The sequence below is a fragment of the Strix aluco genome, chromosome Z, assembly GCF_031877795.1.
Source record: "Strix aluco isolate bStrAlu1 chromosome Z, bStrAlu1.hap1, whole genome shotgun sequence".
Classification (NCBI taxonomy): Eukaryota; Metazoa; Chordata; class Aves; order Strigiformes; family Strigidae; genus Strix; species Strix aluco.
In genome coordinates this window covers 78917874-78939544 of record NC_133971.1, presented here as the reverse complement: position 1 = coordinate 78939544, position 21671 = coordinate 78917874, and the positions used below count along the sequence as shown (strand labels likewise).

Below are 21671 nucleotides of genomic sequence, written 5' to 3'. Positions count from 1 at the left end.
GTGGTGCATTAGAAGGAAAACAGGAAAAAACCCCGCTCTTTACAACTTAAGTGGCTGTAACATTGACGGGTTTGACGTGCGTTTTCCGTGCGTCTGAGGGTTTTTAACACCACCACTACTGCTGGGTCGGGGGTATCAGCGGGCTGCTTCTGCTCCCCGAGGCTCCCGGAGCAGGGGCTGCTCCCCTGCCTGGCCCCGCCGCCGGCCCCCCCGCGGGACAGCGCCGGGCCGGGCTCCCTGGGCTCGGCAGCCGCGGGGCGGCTGGACAGCTCTCCCGCGCCCCGGCCTGGGCCGCCGCCCCAGGGGACGCGGCAGCGGCGCGGCTCCCGCCTGTCCCTCAGGCGTCGGCCCCCCCACAGGCGGCGGCCCCGCCTCGGGCGCAGCCGACGTCAGTGGGCGTCAGAGCCGAGCCCCCCACCCTCCCTCCGCACGCGGGATCCGCCGTCCCGTCCCGGCCCGTCCCGCCCGTGCCCGCCCCCGGCCCCACGCCCAGCGTTGGACAGCAGCAGCCGCCGCCGTCGCCTCGGCCCGGCCCGCCGCCCCTCCGCTCCCCTCCCCGAGAGCCGCGCAGCGCGAAGATGGCGGCGTACAAATTCCTCCTGCCACCGCTCAGCCGCCGCATCCTCCTTCCCGCCGCGCGGGCGCGGGCCGCCGCCGCTGAGGTAAGGCGAAGCGGCGGGGACAGCCAGAGCCCCGGGGCCGCCGCTCGGCCACGCACCCCCACAGCGGCCGGCCTCGCCAGTGGCCAGCACCCTCTCCGCGCCTCCCTAGCCGTCGGGCCTCGGCCGCCGCCGCGCCCGTCCGGGCAGCGGTGACCTTGGCAGGGAACCCTCCGCGGCGGGGCCGCCTCCGCCGGGGCTCGACGTCTGCGGCGGGCGGGCGAGCCGGGCGGGGCCGGGCGGCCGGAGCCCCCGCGGGGAAGTGATGGGTTTCGTTTTGGTTGGGTTTTTGTTTGGTTGTGGGGGTTTTTTTGCATTAACGCGACGGTTTTGCCCCAGGGAGGGCCGCGGGCGCTGCGGAAGGCGGGCGGCGGGGAGGAGGGCAGAGCGCGGCCCAGGGGCAGGCCCGGCCCCGGCGGCGGGTTGGGATGCGGTGACCTTGGGGGACCAGCCTGGAGGTTTGGCTTTGAGATGTAATTTTGTTTCCCCTGCGTTTGAAATCGCAGCACAGTTACAGTGTGTTCCTGTATATTTCAATCTTGCTCTCACCGCATCCGTCTTTCCTAGAGGTGTGGGCAGGGAGAGTGCAGGTGGGTGAGGGCAGCTCCCCGGCAGCCCCGCCGTGTTTTGCCATTCATAAACGTGTGGAGTTCAGCAGTGCAGCTAGTTCGCTTGCTTGCTTTGCTTTTCCTGGGGAAGCTTTTGCCAAACCTCACTGATCTAATGGTTTCCAGCCCACGTGTAACCATAGATACGTTAATTTTTTTGTCTCTTCAGGCGGAATTGTTTCTGTGGCTTTTCTTGTTTTATTTTAGCTGAAACAGCTCATCTACTCTCCTTCTCATGCCTGTGTTTACTCTTCCTGATGTCTTTATGGACAAATAATCATAGCTCTTTCAGTCTTTGTTTTGTTAAGTTATATTTTGCTCTTCTATAAAATTTAATTTTGTTGATGATTCTAGGAGCTCATATACCCCCACTTCTCTCTTAAACCTGGGCTGCCAGAATTGCGGCCAGCTCTGGAGGTCTTAGCTTGCTGCCCTGGTGTGCAGGGCAAGTGTGGGTGATCGCTGGCACCTCGGCTCCTGGAAAGCCCAACTGCAGAGTGAGTGGGAAAGGGACTGAAGAGAACATATTTAGTATAGAAGGGCAGATAACTGCATTAGAGACATCCATCTTGGGAATGCACACATATGTAACACACGCCACTCTGTTCCCCACTGTTACAGGCAGTTGGGAATATTAAAGAAAAGGTACCATGTGGCCTCTTTAAAATATTCTCCTGTGTGTGGGTACGGGGACACAACAGTGCCCTGGCCTCCCTCCAGCCCTGGCCCTCGTGCCTGCTTGCAGCCCTGTTGTACCGGGGATCACGAGGCTGCCGGCCCTTAATACTCATTTTGTCACTTGCCTACTGAGTGCAACAAGAAGAGATGGTCTTTTCAGCCTTACTGTCATTATGAAAAAATGTTTCTGAAAGAAATAGTCATGGTATAATTGAGCATGGGGAAGGGTCTTTTTCTCACCTGGCCCTGTTCCTTATGACCCACATACCGAATTATTTTTTTTTTTTAGCCCATCAGAGCAGAGGAACATCAGTGTGTCCATTGGGAAAGAGATAAGCCTCCATTCAGAAAGGTTTTCTTAATATTCGATACGAACTCTTGCAGCCTTAATTTAATTTAAAAAACGCAGTTATAAAAAGGCAATTTGTGAGCCAAAAAATATTGCCCTGGTTGTAACTGGACCTTAAGGCAAGTCTTTAGCAAAGAATTAGGGTATTGTCTTTAAAATGTGTGTAGATGAACTTGTTTATGATTTATTTAGTCATTCTTCTCCCTCTTTCCCAGTACAGAATTTCTCACTCCTGCTATCAAATTAGAAATATAAACACTAGTAGGTAGTATTTTAACTTCCAAATACTCTCAATTTATGGAGACTGTGTCAATGTAGTGACTTAAATGTAAATTGCTCCTGGTGCCTTGAGAGTACTTGATTGATATTAATGAACGGTAGTATTAGTGGGAAATATTTAAAAAAGAAAAAAAAATAAGGGTGACCATGACCTAAGAATATAATAGATGAGTTACAGTGGTTACCGTGGAATGGCTTAGCACTGTGAAGTCTAGTTTTGGGGGTAGGATTTGTATTGAGTTCCCTCTTGCCCTCCTTATTTCATTGGTATGTTAGAGTCTCCCTGATTCTGGGCTGTTCTTCAACAACACAAGAGCTCTAAGATCGTGTTAGGAAGCTGGGGGAAGGTTCACTCCATTGAAGAGAGTCTCTGCTTACTATACTGCCAGCACGACGCTGTGCTTCTTATTGTTTGTTGCCTCCACTCAAATTTTGTGGTGGTGTTGGCTCTTTGCTTCAGCAATTTCTGATTATGTTTAGTGTCTGGATACCTTTGAAGCTACAAGTAGCAATATATAGGTTAGAGCAGTCTTTGGGTTGCTCTAACGCATGCTGAGGAATTGCGTTTGTGAATTTGTTCACAGTAAATCACAATGTGTTAGTAGTTTATGATGGAATTCAGAAATCTAAAATCTGTTTGGATATTGTCAAATTGATGCAGCTTACATTAAGCCTAAAGCGTTCATAATACATATGGATGCTCTAAAATATGAGCGATCTGGGGGATAGAGAGACAATAGAGTCCTTGTTTTGGAGACCTGAACCCTTCTCTGTCACCCCCACCCCCCCATATTTAGTGTTTACAGTAGCAATATCTTTTATATATTTTCTCCCTTATCTAGCTGGAGGGTTGGTCATCATTATAAAGCTACTATGTAATGCTTTTATTCATTCACTTGTTTCTTTTAATGTTGTTCCAGATTTGTGGATGCTATTTTTCTACCAGCTGTCATCGCAACACCAAATTTTATACTGATCCTGTTGAAGCTGTAAAAGATATACCCAATGGGGCAACTATACTTGTTGGTGGTAAATATTTAAATTCTCTATGGATGAAATCACATGTTCTGTTAATGAGATACTTTTTACTGTTTTACCATGTTTCTTTTAATATTAACTAATTTGAGAATCCATATACTTGTATATGGGTATTTTAAACAAGGGATTTCCTACTCTGCTAATGAGGGGCAGACTCTTTCAGTGAGAAAATCCCAGTTTGTTTTTTAGGGGAGGGAAAGAGCCTCAGAAAAATCATTAGGTTTTTTTGCCCCACTAAGTGAACTGTAAGACTTTACTTGGGCCAATTTGAATGCAGAAAATCAGCTTGGGCTTTTTCAAGTTAGCATTGTTATCTCGGTGAAGAAATAAAATCTGGTTTGATTATTTTTATGGTAGCATTCTCTGTGTTCTGTATCTGACTAGTTGCCGGGTCTCTGTGACCTTGGAGAAATTGCCTAACCTGTTTCTGGCTGTAGGAAGTGAAGATAATACTTATCTGCATTACACTAAATGATTATATGTAGTATTTCCAAAAGAGTCAAAAAGTTGTGTCATACTGATACAAGGAAATAATCACCTACTTTGCAACTTATAGCAACTTACAGCAACTTATAATGATTTCTGAATATTGCTTAATAATCCTGCTTGCCCTTACCAAGGGCTACTGCTACTCTGTTCATCAAAACAAAGCAGTTTTCTGTGGAAACTTACCAAGAATTACTATGTTCAGCAAAAATAAGAGACAAGTCCTTGGAAAGCAGATGTGCTCTAGCAAGTTTAGTCTTTGTAATGGATAGATAGCCATGTATGGGTGGTAGAAATTAATAGAGTGGTGCTTTTAGATAAGATAGAGGTGGTAAACCAGCGGGAACCACTCTTGTTATTCAAGAAATTGGCTAAGAGAATCTGCGCATGCTCCGAGGGAAAGTACAAGGAGAGAAAGACTATGAGCCTTCCTCCAAAAGACCCCCAAAGACGGCCCCCAGGAGGGAATGCGCAGGTGCAAAGATAACATAAACTGCTGACACCAGCCTCTAGAACTAACCCAGCCTTACTCATGCATATGTATGTTTGTGTTATGTAATCCAATGAATATGTATATCCACACTCTATAAGTTTTTGGTAAAATGTGCTGTGGGTGTGCAAGCTTTGTGGAGAATCCCCTTGCACCCCGGCGCCGGAGTAAACATACCTGCTTTATAACTCTCGGAGCTGTAGAGTCTGTTTCCGCAAATCAATACTGACTTTCACTGTGACTTGAGCTTTTGAATATTCTAGATATTTCCACAATTTCATCCTGTTCAATCTACTGAAAGAAAAGCGGTATCTCTATTTAATAGGTTATAATCAATTTTTAGTATTGGAAGTAGTGAATTTAATGTTGTAAAACATGGGAAACCTCACTGGAGATGTGTAATGAGGCAAAATGCTTTCTAGGAAGAATTATTTTCTTGTTGTTGTTGGAACAAAGGATCTGAGGCTAAGTGGTTGGGAAGGAAATGGTAGTAGTTGTAGTGTTAGAGCCTGGCCTAAGACTGAGGTGCCTCAAATGTGGCATGGTGTTTCATTTTAGGCATACTGGGTTCTTGCATAATAGGTAGGAGCATGAGGCAGCTCAGCCTGGGTGGAGATCTGGGTTACTGCGCTTCCAGTTACAGGTCTTCCTGAGACTGTTAAAATTCACGGATTTCTATCACCTAATTATAGGCTAACCTATATGGGAGAACTCCTCCCTCCTCCTGTTTGACATTGTTATGTGCAGCAAAGAACTGAAGGTTAGCTGGGTAGAAAGAGAAGAAGGAATAGGACAGTCAAGGTCCTGGAGCCCTTCTCCAGAGGCGATTTGTGTGTGAGCAGACCTCTGATGGTTAAATGGCTTTCATCCAAACTGAGAAGCATCTAGTGACTGGGAGACTCCAGTACTAGGATGCAACTCTTTCCAGAAGTGTTGGTTTATTTAGTCAGCTAAGGAGCTTGTTCTACTCAGAAAAGATTTTTAATTAAACAGTACACATTCTCAGACTTCTGACTAGTCTGTGTTCTTTCAAACACTTTTTACATATTCAATTTTTTATTTTACGTAGGTTTTGGATTGTGTGGGATTCCTGAAAACCTCATTGGGGGTTTACTGAAGACTGGAGTAAAGGGACTAACAGCAGTCAGTAATAATGCAGGGTAGGTATTCATATGTCTGTGGTTTAATAAGTGCAGACTAAATATTCCATTCATGGGAAAGGTCTGTCTTACTTTTCATCATAAGAATTTTCATACTAACCATACAACTTTGTTTTGAAAGTGTTATTTTTGTAATGAGCCCAGAAAGTACTGTGTGTATACTGTATATATACTCTGCTTTGTCAGGGAGCAATTGTCACTGTTGTAGATGGTTGCAGTTATGTGTATTTATATATATTTAACTGGTTGACTGTAACTGAAAATTCTGACTTAGATGATTTAAATGTAATATCAGTGATTTGTGTGTGTGAAGTTCTAAATAGGGATTTTTTTTTTTCTGACCACAGTTTGGTGTTTTCTGACCTTCTTATTGTAATTCTGTTACTTTAAAAAAACCCCAAACACCACAACAACAGTGGAGAATATTTATGATAAAAGGATGGAGAGCCTCTTTAATGCGTCTTGGAAGTTTTGTTTTATTTTTTAAAATGTGTTCCTATTGAGAAATTCATGTGGATTTGACAGTGAGGATAATTCTTTTATGTATAATTTCTCAGCTTCTCATTAGGGCTAATTTTTACACAGGCTGTTCATTGTAGTAGACTCCACAATACCTAACAATCTTCATATAAAGAAATAACTGCAACTACTTCTGTTGAAGGGCATCAATAAAATAGAAATGAAATGAAATAAAAATACTGGTATGCAGAATGTAATGATTTGTATTTGAAATCAGCCTGGTCAATAAGTCTTAATAGTCTGTTCCTTGCAGTGTTGTTGGATGACTAGCATCTGCAGGTGACTCTAACCTTGGTTCAGTGACTTACCCTATTAAATATCACCTTCAGCAACATAATAATTCAAGTGTAATTTAGTTCATTGTAGATTTAAAGAATATTGGAAGGCAGGTGTGTGTCCCTTTAGCAGATTTTCTTTGATTGGGGAATTCATCCTAAACTGTATTGTATTGTGAAATAAGAGTTTTCTCACAGCTAGATGTACTGGGGTTACACAGCCCAGTTGGTACAGAAGATAGTTTGTAAGCATTCTTTCAGTTTGTTGTTTGGGTTTTTTTTTCAATTTTTTTATAATGTTGCTTACTTTCAGCAAATAGTAGTATCTGTGTTACTACATTTTCTGTGAACTTTTTGCTTTTGAATGCTGTATTTGCAGTGAAATAATAATAATAATGTGAATTTTGTATTGTTTTCATGGAACTTCATTAATGTTTGCAATTATGAGCCACTTCCTTGGGTTGGAAGTCTCCCATGTGTTCTATAGAAGCTCAGCCTTTATCCAACTGCAGAACAAGAGCTGTAGGGGGAAAAAAAAAAGATCACTGGGAAACTGTTTTCTTCTGTACCTATGTTAGAATAAAAGAGACAAGTTTATGTGATCCAGAAAGGTTGTTTGGGTATAAAGAACTTTGTTCTTCATACAAAATGAAAACAGATGTTAAATCTTGCTCTTTCAATTCCTCCAACCTTGCCAAAGAAGTGAATTAGGTGGGATTTATCTAATAATGCTTTGTGCTATTTTCAGCTGCATCATTACATCTCCCATATACTTTGTCCATAGATTTGCATCCCAATCTGTTTTGGTTTTAACCTGACTGTATTTAATGTAAGTTAAAACAGAATACCATTCAAGAGCCATAGATTTAGTTTCTACATACATATATATATTAGTCTAGGCTTCTGAGGCTGAAGTTCACAATATGTTGATCTTAATTTTTTTTCAGTGCTTCATGCTTGCCATTGCACATTCATTGGATAACAGATATGATTTGTATTGGTAGTGGGCACATACACAGTCAAACTCAAGCTCCTTAGACTCTTGTGGGAAACAATTTCTGCTGGATGAGAAAAAGGAGAAAGAGACAGAAATAATTTTGAGTGGAAAGTTCAATCACTTAGAGATCATTTCACTCAGAGTAGAGATCAATCACTTTCCTCCCACTATTTCTGAACAACAGACATATATGTAGATAGATTGCACAGATGCTTCTGGGAGTGAGATGAGGGTCTGAATGTGAGAAAGAGTGAAAAGAGAAGCATTGTGGAATAGTATGGAGAAGACGACATTTTGTATTGTATTCTGTATATAGTTGGTGGTGTTACAGGTTAGAATTAATTTTACTTATAATAATGCTACCTTTCCTGAAAATTCTTTAGACTTTGAGGCTGGGGTGATTACTGTAAAAACGTTTGGTTGCTAGCAGGAAAGCAAAGTTTAGTTTGTTTTTTCTTGAAATTAGTTTTCCATGAACATTCATGGAAGTCTGGTAAACTCCTCACAGAATAGTATAATGATTTGAAAATGCCTGAGGGCATCTAGGCTTTTCATGAAGTCTGTTTTTTAAAAATCCTGGTTTTGTTCTCATGTTGAACAGTATCATTTATTTTGAAATTAAATTAATAATAAAATCTAGTCTCATCTTTTGTTTTTATTTGTTGTATTGCAGTTATGTGGAACTTAGGCTGCTGTAGTTTGGTAGGGTTTGGGAACCAGCTTAAAGCACAGATGTTGTTATTAATAAAGTCAGAATCCTCATCACAGTGATTGATACTATTTAATCATCTTCGAATATGATGTCAAAAAGTATAGTGATATTATCAACTATTGCAATATTAATAAATTGATTTAAAAACTGAAAGTAGCACAGCAATCATATACCCTGCAGCAGTAGTATTTAAAGGGTGAATTGTTCCTGTAATCTCGAGATGTTAGTTACTTTGTGGAATGAGTAATTTTTCACTTTCCAAGTTGCCCCAGGATTCGGTATGTTTTGCCTTGGCACTGTTGTGCTGCAGTTGATGTCCTGCTGTGTTTCATCTTCCTGACTGCAGCTGTTTTCTCCAGCTCTTCCAGCAAACGGGGGGTAATTGGTTGTGGTTAGGTGTTCTCATCCTGCAGTGGGGTTAGCAGGGAAGTTGTAATTGGAGCAGGGAAGTACACAGACAGGCAACCTATTCTGGAGAATATGCGTGAACCACAAAATGTGGTACAGAGCTATCTATTCATAACTAAAATAGCAGCAATGGAGACAGTGCTTCACTGACATCCAGGGGAAGGCATTAATAAGGATGTTCTGAACTGCTCTTACCAACTCTTTTAGCTGGAAAGAAGGTTCAGCCTAGAAACGCTTGGCAGTGTCTGGAAATAACTTTAAAGGAGTAGGATGTTCACAAGTTCACGCCTTACTGTTCTGTGCTGCAGTGTAGCAGGAGGGAGATTCCTCCTGCAAATTCTCCTTCAAATCATGTAGTTGCTGGCAAGTAAAGTTCTTGTTTTGGCCTTTGAAAGGCTTGCCAAGTACAGGTTGTACAGTAGTCTATGGGGTGCTCTTAGGCACCGTAGTTGGAAACACCATACTGCTGAACTTACTGTCTGTTGCGGTGCATTATGGTAGTGCATATCCTGTGTGCTAGCTAGTGAAATGGCACCTTTAAGAGTAGTTACTCTTTTGCCAACCCAAACAAGGCAAAGTGTTTGAAAGGGAAGCAGTACAAATATCCAGTATCTCTGGTATTTGCACAACTTGCTGCAAGGGAAACTGGAGCTTATGAACCAGGGAGATAGTGAAAGATATCATGGTGTGTGGGCGTGCTTCTAAAATACAGCCTCTCACACCTTCCCTTACAACTTGTTTTGCTGATGTTGTTTGTATTTTACATACTTTCTTGATGTTATTATAAGCCCTTTAAATTTAGAGGATTTTGTCTCAGTAAGCTACTAAGATCCATTTTATTAAATTTTTGCTGCATTATTTAAATTTGGTTCACTCCACATGTCAGTAGGTCCTTATTTTAAACCTCGATTCAGTAAATTCCTAACATAGTTGTGATTAGTATACAGTACCTTCTTGCACATGGCTGTTTTTTCATCTGATTGTGACTTTGTGGTATCCTGTTGCATACTGATTTCAAGTTACAGTGGACTTGGACATTTCAGGTTGGCTTACACTAAGACTTCCCTAATGCTGGCTATCAGACCTGTTGTTTCAGGATCTGTGTTGCAACAAAGACTGTGTCCTTGTCAACATAGCCAGATATTTAAAATGAAAGTTTAAGGAATTGGCACCAAATTATTATTTTAATGACTTTTGCTTAATGAAATGAATAACTAATTTTGGCTATAATCACATTCTGAGATCAACACTTTTATTCTGTCTCTACCACCTCAATAGGCTGAATATGTACTTGGTAAAAATTAAGTCCATTACCTGTAGTAGCTGCACATGTGATTTGACTGTTGTATCAAATGAGCTACTTCCTTCTGGGCTTTGTCAGCTTTTGAGACTTAAATATGCATTCTTTTTGAATGCAGTAGTGTTGAACAGTAGGGTTTCACTTACAGTAAAAATAGAGAATTCACAGTTAATATCTTAATTGCTAATCACCTGGGTGATCATCTAAAAGGAGATTGACAGCACACTGTCAGATTATCACAGATTCAGACTGTCTGTTTAAAAGGCATTACCAGCTTTTTGAACCTTTTATCTCTGTGCTCTTTGTGAAGAAGTTCTTTTTATGTTACAATGTTATGTATTAGTAAGGAGAAAATGGCATTGAGATAAGCATTTGAACTGTTGGTCATGATGCCTGAGTGCACTGTTATTTAGTTCTGTTGAACATAATACCCTTGTTATCCTAATGGGCTATTTGTAGTTGCCAAATCTCCAGATAAGGTCCTACTCTGGCATCAGATGCAATGGTAAACTTACTGCACCCCATATTCTAAAGCACCAAACGTACTTTTAAGTTCTTAACAATTAAATATTTTGAATTTAAGGCAGGATTGATAAATGTTATGTATGTTAAGGTTTAAGGTTATCTCATTTTTCAGTCATTGCTTTGAATTGTATGTTTCTGTTAAAAAAAAGATGTCTGCCATCTTTTCCACAGACTGTTTGTTCTTTCATATGTAGCTTCTATGGCTTAATTCCATCCTTATTATTACTGTTTTATATATATATGTTACATTCCATCCTTACTTTTATATATATATGTTAAATATATATATATTTATATTACTTATGTATATTTAAATATATTAAAATATATTGTTAGGTGGAACTTGCATTCCAAATTCACAAAAAGTTGAGAAGTTTTTTCACGTAGTATAAGGTGTCAGGTGGTTTTAATGGCATGAATAGACTGAAAAAGTCTATGAGGGACTGGGAAGAAAGCTTCTATATGCACAAAGATATGATCAAGGTGATGCTCAGAGTATCTTACATTGTGTGTGTCATTTTTGTATATGTATAAGAAATCCTTTAAACATCCCAAAGTAAATATACTTATATACTTATTTACCAATGAGGTAAAATCCTGCATATGGCAAGTTGCCAAAATAATGAGGCAAGGTATATAAGACATTTCCAGTGTTAAGCTGATTATTTGAAGCAGTTTACTTTTTTTTTTTAAATCATCTCAATTTTTTGTAAAGAATCTAATCAGATGCTTTATTACAGGTGTTAAATTGGTGAAACTATGAACTGCAAATCCTTGAAAATCTGACCAGGTCATCTTGCTAATTTTAGTGTAGCGGCTATTTAGGATTTTGGCAGGGCGAATTGCACTAAACTTTGCACTACATGGAACTGTTGAGAAATCAGCTGTGCAGATGACTTTCTGGTTGTAATTACAAACAAAGACAAAATAGGCATAGATTTTGGAAAAGTGACAATGAAAGTTAAATCTAGCTTTCAGCCAGGAGACTTTTGAAGTATGATGCATTCATGATGAAACTGAAATATTTATTGGATTAAGTCTGTACCATATAGCTTCGCTGTGAAGGAGAAATATGGTAAATTTTAAATGTTCTGAATAAAGTTGTTTTATTTGTTGTAATAAAAACACAGTATGCCATTTCATAGCAGGAAGGAATGTGGGAAGAGGAGACCTTGCCACTGATGTAACCATGCAATGTACAGTACCTGTGTCCTTGTCAAAAATTACCTGCCTTTGCAGCCTTTCAATGGGCTTGGCCTATATGCCTGCATCCATCATTCTTATAGGAGTGGAGCATCATTTTTGAAGAGAATGGTGGAGGAAGAATACTTCCATTTTGCTGTGAGGCTGGAACTGAGATGAAGTTATTGGAGCAGAGAGGACAGAGTTCCCCTAGGAAGACTTCAGTAGTGGAAGAAGAAGAGTGCAGTGCAAACACTGCAGAGAAGGAGCAGAGGGAGTTTAAGGCTCAGTCATGCTCACTTGCATGCAGGGCTTCATGATTCCCAGCAACTGTGGCCTCCCTTTCTTTCCTTCTTCTTTGTCCCCTCAAAGTGGAAGAAGTCACGGGCTGCTGAGCTGAGAGAGATTCAGTGCACTCTTTCTTTTGTTCTTTGCCATGGGCTGAAAAGGTGATGAGATGGTTTCTGGGAGCTGTGGCCCACTGCTTTCTTTTCTGTGCTACCTCTTCCTTCTGACCAGGACTGCCTTAGCATGTGGCAGTACCCATGCTTTTCTCTTCCTCTTTTCTTGGTGACCTTCCCTCAGAGAGCTTCTGTGTCTCTTTTCTGCTTTCCATTAAGCAGTTCGCATTAGGATAGATGGGAACATGTCCTAGGAAAAAGAAAAAACATGACTGAGGACAGTGTCTCAGGAATCAGTAAGGCAAATAAATTTATGACTCTGTCTAATTTGCCTTCCTGTGAGCTGAATCTGTTTTCCTCTCCCTGTTAGTTGACTCCCATACCACATCTTGCCCTCATTCTGTGTACCCTGCTGGAAGTTGGGGACAGAAAAGGAGGAGAGATTATCATCTGAGCTGACTCAGTGTAACGATGGGGGATTATTGTGGGACTAGTATCACTGTTAAGAGCCAGCTGGAAGACGACTCATCAAGGAACTGTTATGTGGGTGATAGTCCACATTTATTTTACCCTTCCTGTTGCTGCAGTTTTGTTTGGTGTCTTCTGGCAAATATCATCTAGTAGGCATCTACTAATTTTATGCACAAAGGCTATAAAGGGTCACTTTCTGGTGCTGCCAGGATTGTAATCTATGATTGTGGACCTGTGAATGTTCATCACTAAGAACTTGGATGATATCTTCAGCCACGTACCTTCTTTCATGTTGATAAAGTTTCATGCTATGCTTAGGCACCCATATGGACCTGAAAGCTTAAGGCAGCGTTACTAAGAGATGCCAAACAGGTAGTGATTGATACATTCCTTTTAGTTGGGAACCATATCTGGGCTTTCCTAGGAAGTGTGGACCTATTGGGAGACGTTTGCATGTAACTTGGAGCAGATCCTTCTGAAGACTGAAAAGCTGATGTTACGAAGTAAAACAGACAAGATGAAGCCCCTTTTAAGTGGCGAATGATAGAGGAAATTGTTTCCTTCTCCCACTCCTTTCTTGCCAGGAAAATTTCTAGCTCTGGAACAGGTCCATTTGTTATCAGGTTTCATGCATAGTTGTGTGACACTTGGACCTGCCAAATGCCTAGAGAGATTGCTTGTCTGTCTCCAGAAGCTGACTGGTGTCTTTATATAATGCATTCTCCAGTAGTAGGACCAACCATAAATATGCTTTTTTACAGCAACAGCAAGTTGCAGGAAACTCTAGTTTCTGCCTGAGGTTGAGTCTTACCCTAGGATTCTTACTGTATGCTTTTCTTTCTCAATCTATAGTCTTTAAGGGTGATGCAGTTACCCTCCCATACTTCGAGTCCCCAAATTATGAGAGGAAAAGGTCAGGTAGGGCTCATGTTGGCTCCTCTTTAGCCATCATGTTTTTAATTTTTCAAAAATATTCATGTTAATCTTTCATAACCAGTGACTTCTGGTCTCAGTGGTATCTCTCAGGAATATGCACTGCAGGTTCTGGAGGATCTCTGAAAAACAAGTATAGAGGAAGATTTCTCGCTAAGAGATGTAGAATGAAGCCCTTATGCTAACTGATGCTCCTCACCATTGTTTTCCAGTGTTCCCAGTAAGGGCAGCCAGTCTGTCCTGACCACCCCCCCCTTTTCTTAGACACCTACAGATGTCTAGAAAGACAGAGAGAGAGAGTGTAATTATCTGCTTTTACTCACAAAAACCCCAAAAGCCATCTTAAGTCTCTTGCCAGAGCAGTGTGACATTCCAAGTCTCCTGTTTTTTCTGCGTAAGAATGCAGATTTCTATTCCCTACTTCATCAGGCTGTGTAGGGCTTGTTGGTGTGGGAAGCTTTTATCAGATTGGAAACGTGGGTAATTTCTTCTTCCCTGTAATGCTGTAGAATGTGTTTTGCTTGAGCCGCCAAAGAGAGAGGTCAGAGCTGCAAATTACCATTTATCTGGAGTGCAACATGGACATGTTGCTTTTGATTAATTCCAGTATATTTGAGATATGTGGTCTAGATCTGGCTGGGAGTCATTGTTGGCTAATTTTTTTATTAGGTAAACATTAGTTTTTGACAGGAAGGGTTTGTAGGTCTGAGAGGACAAAACAATAGGAAGGAATGTGTTACTAAACAACCAGACTTCCTTCTTGTACGCATCAGTAGAATGGGGAGCTTGGGTGACCTACGTTCTTGATGAGTGCCAGCTTAGATCTCTTTTCCTGTATGTGTTTCATGTATTCTGTTCATTCATATTTTACCCTAATACAGGATGGAGAAACTTCTAGAAATCTTAACAATTTTGAGGGCAAAATAATGCATTCTCTGTCTATCATTAGTGTGTACTTTCCCTCTTCCGATGGCACATGTAACAACTATATCAACTTCCACCACGCCTTTTTCCTTCCTATCTAGGACAACATATTTTTATTGCACTCACCTTTGTTTAAATTTTTAAAGGACTGAATTAAGCTTTTGGAATAGATACACAGAACGTATTCTTCCGATGCCCTCAGTGAAGAATCTTTTTTTCTTTTTATGGTTACTATTTGATAGGAAGTGCATTGCCTGCAAGACAGATACTTTAGGGGTATTTATATATAAACATAATATAAATTATATAAACATATTTTAAGCTGAAAAGTTCAAAGAAACTTTTCCATCTAAAACAACACAACCAAGAAAGCAGCAAAAGATGGAAAGGAAGTACAAGTAACTAACAATTGCCATAAAAATGTTATATTGAAATTTTTATTCTGGGATAGAGATGTCAAGTAATGAGCAAACGGTGGGGAGAATAGGAGTCAGAACAGCATTTTCACTGTGGTGTGAAATGTTGGTTTCTTAGGACATTCAAATATAAGAAAAAAACATAGGAAATATAAAATAGTCTCAGATGCTCCAAATGACTTTTTGGAGTGAGGTGAAAGGAAAACTGATGTGCGTAGAGAGCAAAAGGGTTATTTTAGCTGGAAACCTGAATGCAGATTGCATCCTTAAAGGTGGGTAGTGCTGTATTTCTTTTAAGAAATGTACATTTAAAATAAACATATGAGTAACAGCAATTGGATTTTGTGATGCTGCTCTGAAGATGAAATGCGCCTGGGAATTAAGTAATTTTGTGTTACCAGACAGGCAGAGCCTCCTGGTGCATGACTTTCTGAGGGTAAAATTCCTCTTCTCATTGTGCTAGAGAAATAAGATTGTATGACCTGTGTGCTCAGTGACTGATCCTCACTGCAATTTTATTTTTGAATAAATTGACTGCTTTTGAGGTGAGGAGAAAGAGTGGCTTAAGAAGTGAAGTGCAGCTTGGGATGAGCGTGACAGAGAATAAATTTTGTGCATCTTTCTATTTAATTTCTATAGGGAACTTTGTAACTACTAAGTTTTGTTTGAGAGAAGATACCTGACTGTAGTAGATAAGGGAGCCAAGTGTACCTGTATGAGATCCTGCATGGGATTCTGCAGGACAATATGCAAAATCCTGTTAAGGACAGTGTGCTCCAGTAGTTGCTTCTGAGACTGTAGGAGGAAGGATTACAGATCTTGATGAAATGAGGCAGAAATTTCTTTAACCATTACAAATCTGCTCTTCTGTTGCCATCCCTTTCTCATGTGAATGCTCACTCAGAATTTTGGTGACTGCATGCAGAAATCCTGTTTCTATTTGATAGCTTTCAAGTTTTGAAATGGTAAGAGCAGTGCCAACCACCTGAGTGATATAAGTAGCAGTGATACAGAAGTGATACAGAAGTAGCAACTATGGTTTGAAAGCAGCTCAAGCTGCCCCTGCTTGTTCTTGCACTACAAAGCACTGTACAGTTTTGTTTAACTTACGTACTTTCACTACACAATACTCTAGTTATACAAATCCATTAAATTGCCATCAGATATTGGCCAGTCTGTTACATTTGTTTATTACCTTTTAAAGCGAGAGGTCAGGGTTTGATGGTTTTGAGAGGCCTTGTCCCTGAAAGGGGGTTGTGAGATGGGTTGTTCTGCTTTGAGTGACCCTATACAGGAAATTGTGGCATTTGTACTTTTATTCTTTTTTTAATCCCTTTCTTTGCCCATGGGACTCCTCTTTCTACTCTTAGTTTCAAACTGGTGGAATTTTTTCCTGTGGTGAGTTAGAAATATAGGTTGTTTCCAGGCAGAACACATTTTGTTCTCAAGGCTCTGGCACTACAACACTTAAAAGATTGCATCAGAATTAGATTTTTAATTTTTTCTTAGTAGGTCAGAGTTGGAGAGTGGAGCAAGCTTTTACAGCAAGTCAAGTTCTTTACATCTAGAGAATAAATTCAGAGACCCAGATCAGAGAAGCTTGTTTCACTTCCTGTCATGCAGTTTCCAAAACGCCTGAGTATGCATAGAAGTGGGGTATCTTCTTAAAATAGTCCTAACCTTAAAATAAGCATGCAGTTGAGCAGTCTTTCTGACTGCACATCTGTCCATGCAGCTATTGAGAGTATTGTGGTAGGAGGTGAAGAGCTGGTGCTGGCACTGCTCTGCTCAGCCCCTCTCCCTTCACATGTAGCACTGCAGCATGTGCTATGGGACATTGGGGCTGGCAAGGAAGAGGACAGTGGTGCTGTTGTAAAAGTGGGTTCATCGTTACCACTTTAGTATTTGAAAATGGATACTGTATAGTAGTAAGCTTTTTGAATCTGGCCTTTTGAAAGGATGCCAGGACGTCCCAGCTGGATTCTGACATGGATCCTGAAGTGGTGGAGAAGTAACATCCATTAAGTGAGGTTTCGCTGTGGCTCAGTGGTTCTCTCCTCTGATCTACATTGATTTATTGTGCAAAACAAATCCTCTTGGCTCACTCAGCATCATATCTTGATTTTTGAGTTGTTTTTCCCTTTTTTGAGTAAGATAGTATTTTTTGTGTGGGGAGTATAGATTTGTATTACAGTACTTATATATACTTTACATTCTTTGTCTCCCCATCACCATAGCTTATAAAGCCAGAGTTAGGGAATATACTTACTGATAATTTGGGTACAGTGTAAGGAGGAAGAATAGAGGGAAGGCAGTCTGATACATTACTTTCTTCATCTGGTCATTAGTGGAAAGACAGTTCATTTCTGACTACCTAGAGAAGGAAGCAGTATGGCAAACATGGTGGTGTAAGAATACCAAAAGGGTGAGATTTGCATAGGAAAGGGAGATATTTCACTAAAGCAATTGATAGACTTAGAAAGTACAGACAACCTTTTTGGAGCTCCTCAGGAGTGGTGTTTTCAATAGGATGCATATATTGTAAACACATGTGCATGTTAATTGCAGCATGCTGGATACTGGGTTTGGCTTCTTAAAGGATTCTTTTAATATTCTTCAATATTTCCTATCCTGAAATCTGAAGCCATGTGTGGATAATTAATTCATACTGAATTGAGACAACTAGTGGCAGATATACATCACTTTTTGTGAGGTACTTCTGGATCATGTCTTTGTTCACTCAAAGCCAGGTTGTGCCATGTGTGACTTTTTGTTAATTAGTAAGGCTTTTTAAAGGAGCAGATATGTAAAATAACACCACTTGTTAGGCTGGTATTTGTAGCTGTTACATGTGAAATGTCTTTAAAAGGAAGTTTTGGATGTATTCAGTGCCTTGGAAGAAATGAGGTCTGAGCACTAGAGTCCTAAATTTTAATTGTAGCTTTGATGTTTTCCCCCTTAAAAGCTGGAATTTTACTTTTGTCTCCAATTCCTTATGTCTTGGGGGAGATGATAATTTTGTTCTATCTTGCTAAGTCATTAAACTTTATTAAGTGCTTTGAATACAACAGAACTCTATTCTAAATGCTGATTATTGCCTGGATTTTTCTACACAGTGTTGACAATTTTGGACTTGGTCTTCTACTTCAGAGTAAGCAGATAAAACGCATGGTGTCATCATATGTTGGAGAGAATGCTGAATTTGAACGCCAGTATTTATCTGGTGAGCTTGAAGTTGAGCTTACACCTCAGGTAAGGAGTGTCTCTAGGAGGCTGTTGATTTCATCTAAAATACTGAGTAAAATAATGCTTAAGTGCTCTTTTAAAATTATTTTGCAATCCAGATGTTTTGCCTGTGTGCAACTGTGCAGTAAAGACACATGGAACTTGCCATCTGTGGTGGATTGACCCTGGCTGGATGCCAGGTGCCCACCAAAAGCCTCTCTATCACTCCCCTCCTCAGCTGGACAGGAGAGAGAAAATACAATGAAATGCTTGTGGGTCGAGATAAGGACAGGGAGAGATCACTCACCAATTACTGTCATGGGCAAAACAGATTCACCTTGGGGAAATTAGTTTAATTTATTACCAATGAAATCGGAGTAGGATAATGAGAAATAAAACCAAACCTTTAAAAGTCCACCTTCCCCCCACCCCTCCCTTCTTCCTGGGCTTAACTTTACTCCCAATTTCTCTACCTCCTCCATGGCAGTGGCACAGGAGATGGGTGTTGTTGTCAGTGCATCACCCGTTGTCTGTGCCACTGCTTCCTCCTCAGGGGGAGGACTCCTCACACCCTTCCCCTACTCCAGTGTGGGTCCCCCACGGAGTCACAAGTCCTGCCAGTAAACCTGCTCCAGCGTGGGCTCCTCTCTCCACGGGTCCACAGGTCCTGCCAGGAGCCTGCGCCAGTATGGGCTTCCCACAGGGTCACAGCCTCCTTTGGTCATCCACCTGCTCCAGTGTGGGGTTCTCTATGGGCTGCAGGTGGAGATCTGCTACACCGTGGACTTCCATGGCCTGCAGGGGCACAGCCTGCCTCACCATGGTCTTCATCATGGGCTGCAGGGGGAATATCCACTCTGGCGCCTGGAGCACCTCCTCTCCCTCCTTCTTCATGGCCCTTGGTGTCTGCAGAGTTGTTTCTCTCACACATTCTCACTTCTCTCTCTTCTGACTGCTTCTGGGGTTATGCAGGTTGTTTTTTTTTTCCCTGTTCTTAAATATGTTATCACAGAGACACTACCACCATTACTGATGGGCTCAGCCTTGGCCAGTGGCCAAGTGGACCCATCTTGGAGCCAGTTGACACTGGCTTTCCTGAACATAGGGAAAGCTTCTGGCAGCTGCTCACAGAAGCCATCTCTGTAGCCCCTCTTGTAGCTCCACCCCTACCAAAACCCTGCCATGCAAACCCAGTATACCATTTTAGGCTCATGGGCTATAGGCTGCAACTGGTATGTTGCAGAACTTACTGGTCATATTGTGTGAATTCCTTTTATGACTTGTTACATTATATTCATTTCAAGTATATATATATGTGTATTTTATTTTACAATGTTTGATTTGAATTGTAGAATATCAGGTTGGAAGGGACCTCAAAGATCATCTGATCCAACCTTTCTTGGCAAAAGCATGGTCTAGACAAGATGGCCCAATATGCTGTTAGCTTTTTTTGATAGTTCCTCCCAGACTGTAGAAAAACACATGAAGCAGGCTCAATATTGTGGCCCATATAAGGGGAAAAAAGTCAGGGAGTTGCTGAATTCCAGTATTGCTGGCAGCTCACATGTGCGCTTGGGGATGTTGCATGTGCAGTGTCTGCCATCTAGTGGGTAGGAATCAAATTAGGATATTTCAGTTTATTTGAAACAACTCTTTTTGGTTTGAAACAACTCTTTTTGGGCTTGTTCATTAAATCTTAACTAAATTAATCTCTGCATAGTGTTATGAGCCAATATTTACAGCTTTACTTGTTAGCACCATAGTTTTAATTATTAAGCACTGCCAAGCTACCAAAATCTTCTGAATGCAATGAGATCCTAAAATCTTGAGTATCAGTTACATTATATTCACATCGAGTTTTGTGAAATTACTACTCTAAAGCCTACAGCATGTTAGCGTGTTGCATTTCCAAAGGTGACACATGATCTTTGGGCTTTAAACAGCTCTTGATTTAAGTCTCTGGGAAAAGCAACAGCCTTAAGTTTTTATGGAGAAGAGGGTCTTGGGCTCCATCTCTTGGCAATGTCTCTTAGAATCCCAGAGATGGGCAGAAAAGCTCCTTTTATACCCAGTCAGCTGACACGGAAATATCGAGGCACTTGCCACTTCTCATGTTTAAAAAGTTGCAAATCTCACAATTCATTTTTTCCTTCTTCCTACTTAATGTTCAGTGCTTTCATCTAGAAGACCTTGAACTCCTTTGACATGTAATAGGCTTTGTGGACTGCACAGACAAGCTATGTAGGTCCAGCATGAAAATACTGTGCAATGGTAAACAGTAAGGTGAATTAATGACTTCCTAAGATATATAGGAATTTGAAATATTTGTGTCTTTTGGAAATGCTCTTCAAGTTTGTATGACTTTAGGCAAAATGGGGAACTGTTGTGTCCTTGTTAACACAGTAAGGGAGAGGTCATGGTAAGATCTTGAAATGCTGCTTGGAACACAGGACTTTGTATCATTGGATGGTTTGCATCTGCTTCTTGCCACCATTTTGTAAACTTACCAGAAGTCATTGTGTTTCTTGCAGGATAAGTGGGGAAAATGCGACGTGTGTTTTGGAGGCCATCACGCTAGATAATTGTCTGTGATGGTCTTGTTTTGCTTTGAATACAGAATAATATAAAAAAAATTTGAGAATGGACACTAATGAAAAACAGGCAGACATGTCTTTGGCCATAAATCTGTAATTAAGGCTGATGAGGAATTTGGGATGTTAATATCCATGGTACAGCTGAACATAGAACAGTGTGTGGATGGAGTGGTCAAATAGAGTAGAAATGCTGTTTTGTCAGCTTCTTGGTATTCTTAGCATGGGCAACCCAGATCACTGGACTCCCTCTTCCTTTCTCAATCTTCTACTGCGTGGCTGTTTCAACTTGGAGTAGGGTATGAAGTTTTTCTTAAAATGTTGGAGAATGAAACATAAATATGTAGGATTGTTATAAAAGAAAAACCTAGTATATGTAGCCAGGTGGGAAGGAAAAAAAAACCTCTGTACTTTTCTCAGAGTAGTGGACTGGGAAACAAGCTGAAGGAGAGTAGGCACAGCAAAGTGCTGGGGCTTGGGAGCTGACAGGGAGTTGTGTAATGGTGTGCTCTTGATCAATTTATGGCCGTGTGTGAAGCATGTCTTGCCATATCCAGTACCAGTCCCACAAAGTAGAGCTAAAATGGGAGGAAGAAAGAGCTGTGATGGTCTGCTGAGTTCGGAAAGAAAATCTCCAAATGACAGGATATAAAAATAAGTGCATGCAACCCATTCATCAAAGTTTGATTTGTTGTTCCCAAATGACTAGTTAAATATGTTTTCCCGTAGGGTACGCTCGCTGAACGTATTAGAGCAGGAGGAGCAGGAATTCCAGCATTTTACACCAGTACTGGCTATGGGACACTGGTGCAGGAAGGGGGTGCACCTATCAAATACAACACAGATGGCACCATTGCCATTGCCAGCCAGCCAAGAGAGGTAAGACGTCAGTTTGTTATTAGGAAGCCTTCTGTGTTGAAAATGAAATTTCTTACCTATTCCCAAGATAAATATTAGTTTAAGCACCTCCTGGCCAAGTTTAACCTTACTATGTTGAATTAACAGGATATCTGTGGTACCAGACACATTTGTTTTTCTCCCACTG

At 41.1% G+C, this 21671-nt stretch overlaps 1 protein-coding gene across 1 annotated transcript in view; it reads left to right on the top strand.

The window, feature by feature from the left end:
• Positions 1-422: 422 nt before the first annotated feature.
• OXCT1 (3-oxoacid CoA-transferase 1) overlaps positions 423-21671 on the top strand; it is a 100318-nt gene continuing 79069 nt past the window's right edge. The window contains exons 1-5 of the mRNA XM_074811775.1: positions 423-662; positions 3494-3602; positions 5657-5747; positions 17927-18062; positions 21356-21505. Of these exons, the coding sequence (XP_074667876.1) occupies positions 579-662; positions 3494-3602; positions 5657-5747; positions 17927-18062; positions 21356-21505 (570 nt within the window). The 5' untranslated portion in view covers positions 423-578. The remainder of the gene's footprint in view (positions 663-3493; positions 3603-5656; positions 5748-17926; positions 18063-21355; positions 21506-21671) is intronic.